General features: G+C 34.3%; 1 protein-coding gene across 1 annotated transcript; it reads right to left on the reverse strand.

The window, feature by feature from the left end:
• Positions 1 to 1,246: 1,246 nt before the first annotated feature.
• Positions 1,247 to 5,788, reverse strand: LOC133033080 (putative metallophosphoesterase At3g03305). The gene is made up of 5 exons (XM_061107648.1): positions 5,405 to 5,788; positions 4,233 to 4,477; positions 2,260 to 3,795; positions 1,831 to 1,957; positions 1,247 to 1,518 (listed from the first exon to the last, which is right to left on the reverse strand). The coding sequence occupies exons 1-4, from the start codon at positions 5,718 to 5,720 to the stop codon at positions 1,841 to 1,843; spliced, it is 2,214 nt and encodes a 737-aa protein (XP_060963631.1). The 5' UTR covers positions 5,721 to 5,788; the 3' UTR covers positions 1,247 to 1,518; positions 1,831 to 1,840.
• Between the last annotated feature and the right edge of the window lie 2,475 nt (positions 5,789 to 8,263).

Raw genomic sequence — 8,263 nt, forward strand, 5'->3', positions numbered from 1 at the left:
CTTTAACTCCCCCTTTTGAACATCTATTAATGATCGCCCCGTAGCTAAGAATGGTCTTCCAAAAATAATGGGAATAGTTGAATCTTCCTCCATATCAAGAATTAGGAAGATAAACTTATTAACCTTCACCTGTACATCTTCAATTATCCCACGAGGATGGGTCAAAGAACGATCTGCCAATTGTAAAGTCACTGTTGTGGGCTTTGCTTTTCCCAATCCTAGCCTTTTGAAGACAAACAAGGGCATTAGATTAATGCTTGCTCCCAGATCACATAGAGCTTTAGTTTCCACCGAACCCCTATAGAACATGGAATATTGAAACTGGTCGGATCTTTAAGCTTGGGCGGTAGTTTCTTCTACAAAATTTCACTGCACTCCTCAGTGAGTGCCATTGTCTCAAGTTCTTCCAACTTCCTTTTCTTAGCTAAAATTTCTTTCATGAACTTCAGGTAAGTTGACATTTGTTCCAAGGCCTCTGCAAATGGAATGTTAATGTGCAGCTTCCTGAATATTTCAAGAAATTTTTAAAACTGCTTGTCGAGATTGTTCTTGCGGAGTCTTTGAGGGTAATGAATTTTAATATGATGATCTATGCTGATCGGATGCGAAGCTTCTTTCGGTGCAAGACCCTCAGTAGTCTTCTTTTCCCTTGGTGCCTGTGTTTGTGCCCGTTGATCCTGAACCCCATCTTTAACTGGTTGCTTGCCACTAGGTCCCTCATAACTCTTTCCACTCCTCAACGAAATTGCTTGACATTGCTCTTTTTCCTTTACCTCACTAGTGCTAGGTGAATTCCCTTGAGTACGGTTGCCCATTTGAGCAGTCAACTGTCCCATTTGAGTTTCTAAAGTTTTAATGGAGGCTCTAGTCTCCATCATGAATTGGAGCAATAAATCAACTTGGATATTTGAGCCTCCAGTAGGACTTTGTTGTTACGGGTGTTGTTGGTTTTGTTGGGGCTGATTTCTCTGCTGGCAATAAATCATACGCTTTACTCATATCAAGTTTCACAACCATTTGCCCCGTTTTCCCAACATTTCTACTTCAAATAATACATGATTTTCAAAGACACCATGATATTATCAATGATCAACCGCCCAAGAACAAAAGTACTCTGTGTCTCAAAAATAAAGCCCCAAAACACCTTTCAATATGTTTGCCAAAACCTACAAAATGTGAACCCTTTGTAGTCTCACATTGTGTTACTATAAATTTAAACTTTTGTGTAATCCTCATAAAAGTTGAATTTTTCCCAAAACTAATGTATCATACATAAATGCATAATATTTATACATCATTATTAGTTCATACATACGTAATGAGAATTCTTTTACATAAGTCATGTACACTTCAATGACAAACAAAACATATCTCAAGAATTCTTATGGACAAAATGACCATATCTTAAAGAATTCTTATGGGTAAGGCAAGAATTTTAATAATATCTAAATACTAATATCATGTAAAGTTAGGTGTATTTTTCTTAGACAATTGTACTTGATCACATGCTCTTATACACTTAGGAGGCGTTTGGTTGGGAGGAATGAAAATATAAGAATAGGAATGAGAATGGGAATAGGAATGGAATAAAATTTAAAATGCATAAAAAAAATTGATAAAAAAATAATTAATTTTTTTTTCTTGTTACATTAGAATGGTCATTCCTTTCTTTTTAAAATAGAATAGCCATTCCACCAAAATGGTGGAAAGAGCATTCCATTGGAATGCCATTCCAATACTTTAAAATGCAACCAAACAAAGGAATGGAATGAAAATTGTTTCCTTTCCATTCCATTCCATTCCATTTCATTACCTCCAACCAAACGTCACCTTAGTGTTACTATACATTTCTAGTTTTGTAGACAACATAAGTCAACAGTAGAGGGATTATGAAGCAATATACTGGAAAATGAAGAATTGGATTCATCTCATACGCTTTAACAAGCGCCATGCAGCTCTGCAACCAAAAATAAAATAAAAAAATTAAAATCCAAAATCTTCATAAAAATTAAGAATCGATCGCACAAATATTGAAATAGAACATATCTACATTTGGAAAACCATATAATGATAGATAAGACCACAGCTATTAATCATACTAAATCCTACCAAAGTTATCAGAAGTCAATTTATTCAAACTTGGAAGTGAAACAATAATTACGATCAGCATATACAACTACTTGAACAACATGCTCTATTAAACCACACATTTCAGAGAAATTGTAAACATAATGTATAGATTAGTAGGTGAGACTTTACCTTAAAATGCATCCATAAGATTACCAAGCAAACAACGAAAAGAAATTTTCGGATCCACCGCATTCCAACACAAGATTTTGATTTTTCTTCACCATCATTGTCATCTTTCTTTCCTGTTACAGATAAATAATGTTCCCTATAGATATCTTTCTCAGCAACCAAAAATCCAGTGACCAAAATAGAAGGAAAAACCACAAATACAATATGGGGAATAACTACAACCATTACATCTGGAAATCCAATATATTCATGTTTCTCACTCCCATTGACAGATTTAACTGCCCAACCCATGTAAGTCATGTATCCCCTAATATCATCATCTGTAAAAACTTTTCCAACCAACCATGGGAACAATACAAGGTAAAATAAGTATCCTAACATGCCAAACCATACTCCATGAACCATTGAAAGTTCCTGCAGAAACCATCCTATACAATTTTTGAAGCTTTTATCAGAAACAAATTTCTTATAAGTGAAACGCTTATTTGAAAAAATAAGCAAAGATTTCGGGATAATGAGAATGGAGAGCATGAAACACAGAGCAGACCACAGTAATGGGAAATACAGGAGCGTCCATTGACATCCCATGACTTTAAATTCCAACCAAGTCCATGAGATCTTAGCATTAAGACCATTTATAGAAAAAGGCCTGAGATCAGTCAAAGTTGACTTTCCCTTGAGATCAATTGCCTCTATTTGCAACCAATATCTATCCGGAGATGGGTCCTCGAAAGCTCTATAGTTCCATGGGGCAATATAAAGATCCCCCCTAGAAGTGTTATCAACAATCTTGCTCATATTTGTTTCCATGATCAGATTAAGATTTCCAGATCTTGAGTCATATATCTTAGCCACAACTGAACCAATCGGAGAAACAGAAAACACAAGCGCTCTAACCGTCTCATAAGAAGAAGGGACGATAGCTTTGCATTCATAGTTTTGATGCGACGAAGATGTTGACATGAAACGTGAATCTAAAGGAAAAGTTGGCAAAATAATAGTTTCTTTGCTTCCAGATTTAAAGTCAATATCAAGATAAGAAACATGACCTCTATCAATGGCCAAAATTCTCATGGCTCTACTCTTTCTCCAGTCACCCATCTCCCACTCCCAGAATTCTTTGACGGGCGAGGCTCCAATTGAACAATTTCTGACTCTATCAAAAGATACTTGGTGTGGGTTAAACTGAAAAAACTTATGTGAGGATAAATAATGGTGATTCGATTGATGATTTCGCTTCAAATTTTTACCAAACCCTGTATGGAGATGACCACATATATAAGCTGATACAGAATGATTCAAGAATATATCTTTAAGGCTCTTCCTGGAATTAGATAACGCTGAGAATGAAATAGGAAAATGTCCAAAGGTAACCTTTGTTACCGGTCTTGTTGATTGAGAATTCCATTGAGAAAGTTCCATATCTAATTCAGTTAGTAGTTCATCTGTTGGATGCCCGAAAAGATTGGTTGGACCTCGTAAACCAACGGACAGCGTGCTGTCTACTCCAACAAAGAGATATTTTCGCCCTGCAGCCTGTATGATCGAGAAAACAAGTACAGTTACAAAAATATGAATCAAAATCAACTATCAAACTTGGATCATTACTTTAAACCCATCTCCAATAAGAAAGCAAATAAATCAGATTAAATTGTTGTGGTTTCAGTAAGTGATTCTTCAAACCCTTTGCTTTTATGACTTTTTAGATACATAAAAATTTAGTGACAAAGAAAGAAAAGAAAATAGCCAGCTATAATGTGATCTTCAAGGGCCAAAGAAATACCCCAAAGACAAATATTGACAGCATGCTTCTTTTTGCATCATAAAACAGTGGTTTCGAGCTGGCCTAGTAAACCCTGTTAGCCTTTTCGCAAAAACCAGACAAATATTGAAAGCATTGAGTTTTAGAAACTAGAGGCACTGGTTTACTAAATGCACCTAAAAATAATCAGAAATTTTAGATAAAAACTCACCTCCTGGAGGGTGACACTGTTGACATTTTTCTTCCGGCCTAGCTGTCCATTAATGCTGTATTTTGAAAAGAAATCGAAAGAACCACCAGCCATAGGTACACCAAAGTTATCATGATTCCCTCTGAGGTCAAAGAAGACGTTTTTCTCAAGTTTACTCCTTTTCACAACGTCTTCCATTACATCCCGGTACTCCACCCACTCCGCCTCATTTAGCTTCATTGTTAAAAAATCCTTGCTCTTGCCATCTAGTGAAGATAATAAATAACAACAAGTTAGACAATGTTTGATAGGACAAGTCTAAATATTTTAAGAAATCACAGGCTAGTGAGAATCACAATCTAATTTATACTGAGTACAATGATACAAAACAAACTGCTTATGATTTCTATACAGTGATTAGGAAAAGCAAGCAACAGTACTGTATCCAGCAATGAAAACATAAGCCAAATAAGTTGACCTGTTATATGTACAAACACACCCCTCAAATAGGGGTGGCAATCTGGGTCACGATACAACATTTTGTGGGTTTTACACGACACGAAATTTATGGGAATCGTGTTCATGTCCGTGTTTTATTATTTTTTAGTGTCAGAGACTCAGAGGTTGTGTTTGTGTCAGTCATCTAAAATATATTTAAGAACTCCAATGACACAAAACAATAAAAACAACATTTTACCTTACAACACAACACTAAATTTATGCGAATCGTATTAGTGTTTTATAAAATTTTCTTTTCATGGGTTGTGTTTGTGTAATGTAGGCAGTTATTCGATAAATTTAAGAATTCAACACGACATGCTAACATGAATTGCCACCTACTTTCAAATGTCAAATCCAATTATGCATATATATCAGTTGAGAGCATATAAAAAAGCATAAATTTCTCCAAAAAAACAGAAAAAAACACACAATCCAAAACAGAATGAATAACCCCTTAAAAAAAGGCTAATCTCTGCCCAAAAGACACTAGTACTCTGTGTTATGCTTCATAAGAAAAAAAATGAAAATTTTACCAGATAAAGTCAGACATAAGAAGAATCTAATTCCTTAATCTATGACATGAAAGATGAAACCCCATATCAGAGTACCAACTAATTGAACAACCCACAAAGCTATATCAGCCAAAACATGAAAGATCAATAAAAAAATAAAAGAAAGAAAGAGAGAGAAACCTGTGAGATCACCAGTGATGAGAACCAGAGAAGGGTTGATCATGGAAAGAACAGGACCCACAAATTTCTTGAAGTCGAGACCTCTATCTGGGTGGTGAACACTGAAGTGGAGATCAGAGAGCTGAACCACCCAAACCACAGAATCTGGGCCTCCTTTCACATCTATGACTCGTTGATTTTGGATTTGCCAATTGGGATTTGAGGAAGAATACAGTTGTTGTCCTTGTACATGGTCACTTTTTTCGGCCATGGAAATAGAAAAAGAAGAAGAGGAGAAGAGTAGTATGATGAGAGTGAGAGCTGCCATTTTCTCCATTCTCACAGTAGCTGCTCTTTCCAACGAACTCTCTGTTTACAAATCCAACAATGGCGCTATTATTTTGTCAAGTTTTTTATTTAATTATTAATAATTTTATTTTTTAAAAAAGATTTTTTTTTTAATAATGATTAAATTTCATTAAATTAAACTACAACAATGGCGCTATTATTTTGTCAAGAATATGATCATAAGGAGAAGCCATATTTTTGAACTTTTGCAAATCATTAATGACCCTTAAACAATCCGACTCAACTACAACATGTGACCATCCATTAACTTTACTCCAAGAGAGAGCTTCCTTGATACCAATGGCTTCGACAATATGAGGTTGCAAAGAGCCTTCTCTAGATAAACTTCTGGCCCCCAAGACCAACCCCGCAGCAGACCTTGCAATCAAGCCTAGTCCATACCGCCCTTGGGCAGAAAAAAGTGCACCATCCACATTAACTTTGACAAAAGGGAAATCGAGTGTTGTCCATTGCTCCACGGGTACTGCAGTCGGCCAGTTTAAGCTTGCATCTGTGACATTAAGTTTTTGAGCATTAAACCATTCAACATAATTTAACTTTGCCATTGCCACTACCTCACTCACATCAGGGTGCTTGGAGTTCCAAACCAAATCGTTACGATGAGTCCAAACCGACCAACAGACCATACCAGCCTCAAGAGCCTCGGCCGTGTTCCACGATACCAAACCCGCTTCGAACCAACTCGAGAACAACATTGCATCAGGCACCACAGCAGTAATTGGAACCTTGCTCCAGCAACTTTGAGCAAAAGGGCATCGCACCAGCACATGCAGAGTCGTCTCAGGAGCAGCAAGACAGAACGGACATGTCCCCCGCTCAAAACATAGCCAAGATTAGATTCAGAAAAATGAATTAATCATAAAGTTAAATGAAAAAGATTACAACAGTTAATTCAATTTTTTCAACTACTTAAAAAACACAATAGTAAAAACAGTTGTAGGTTCATTCAACCACTTAACTTGAGTGTTTAACTGTTGTGTAATGTACGAAACTACACCATTAACAACTCATTTAGTCGCAGACCAAGCTATACCTAAGCTCAGGGAGGATTGACCGTAAAAAAAAGAAGACAACCTTCGACAACTAAGAATTTAGGAACTAAAAACCTTAACAAACGATATAAAATATTTAGAGAAACAATAGCAATAACATTTGTGTTTAGTATCTTAACTATTGAAACTAGACTTTTTATTATTATTTTTATTACTTTAAATTATATTTAATATTATAAAAAATACAAGTTTATATCATTTTTAAAGATATCATTTTAGCACATTATATTAGGTAAACACTCGGTTGCCTTTAGCATTTTTCAACTATTATTAGTACTAAACCTAATTCTTAAAAAATATACTCGAAATATTTACATAATTGTTGCCACAAGTCTAAATTTATTTTATAAATATGGCTAATTCTATGAGTCAATATTCTTGAGATTCTATTTTTATAATTATAAGGTGAAATTAACAAACAATTTTTAATGCGAACCTGTTGTAATATTATTTGAATATAATCGAAATTTATTTTATAAGAAAACAAACCTGATAGATCAAAATTAAACTGTAGAAAGTAAAATTGTAGAAATCAAATTGACACAATATTTTATGTGGTATCAGCATTCCTTACAAATTGCTACTAGTTCACGGGATCACGTCCAAAGATAAGATTCATTAGTCAAATTTCAACCAGTACAAAGTAATTAACTTAAACAAAACATAGACTCCCTTTAATGATTTTGTCGTAAGCTTGATATACTCATATTTGTTGAATGAATCTCCTTAAGATACTAAGGTTTGAACTCCCTTCAAATTATTTGATGAATGCTTGTTTTCTTTCGATGCAAGACTTGTAGAAATCTTCTCCCAAAGATAGCAGTGTTTGCCTTCCTCCCGATGAAAACTTGTAGAAATCTTCTCTGAAAGATAGCGATACTTGCTTCCTCACAAAGCAAGACTTGGATGAACCTTCTTTAGAAGGTTGTTCTTCATCTTCTTCACTTTAGAATTTACTTCACATAAAAATAATCACAAAGACACACAAAACTCACATAGGAATATCAGAACAACTATCATTTACAAAAAGAAACACTATTTTCTAAAAAAATATAAGAAATTAAAAAGTGGAAGAGTTTGATCTTTTATTCTTGGTTTAAGTGATATTTATAGGGATAAATGACACCTAAAATTGAGTTCTAAAGGTATGAATACAAAGAGAAAATATTATTAGTTTACTTAAAAAAATTTATTAAATGATAAAAATTTGTCTGAACAGATAAGGAAAGTGTGCAGATAAAATTCTGAATAGTCTAGTCAGCGTTGTGAATTTAGACACCATCAAAACTAAGTTCATTATTAAGAAATTTTTCTTGGACATCACACAAACTAACTAGAGAGATTAATGAAATCTTATCATAAAAATAAATAAAATAAATTAATTACAAATAAATACCATCTATAGATATAATATTTATTACATAATAAAATATTTTTTTCTTTCCATATAAAACTACAA

The sequence above is a fragment of the Cannabis sativa genome, unplaced genomic scaffold, assembly GCF_029168945.1.
Source record: "Cannabis sativa cultivar Pink pepper isolate KNU-18-1 unplaced genomic scaffold, ASM2916894v1 Contig2, whole genome shotgun sequence".
In the NCBI taxonomy this organism is placed as follows: domain Eukaryota; kingdom Viridiplantae; phylum Streptophyta; class Magnoliopsida; order Rosales; family Cannabaceae; genus Cannabis; species Cannabis sativa.

Excerpts from the sequence above, each read along its gene's own strand:
- LOC133033080 (XM_061107648.1), bottom strand. The coding sequence starts at position 5,720 with ATGGAGAAAATGGCAGCTCTCACTCTCATCATACTACTCTTCTCCTCT. Across the intron at positions 3,796-4,232 it reads ACAGTGTCACCCTCCAGGAG|GCTGCAGGGCGAAAATATCT; the intron begins GTGAGTTTTTAT and ends TCGATCATACAG. Across the intron at positions 1,958-2,259 it reads TCTTATGGATGCATTTTAAG|AGCTGCATGGCGCTTGTTAA; the intron begins GTAAAGTCTCAC and ends TTTTGGTTGCAG.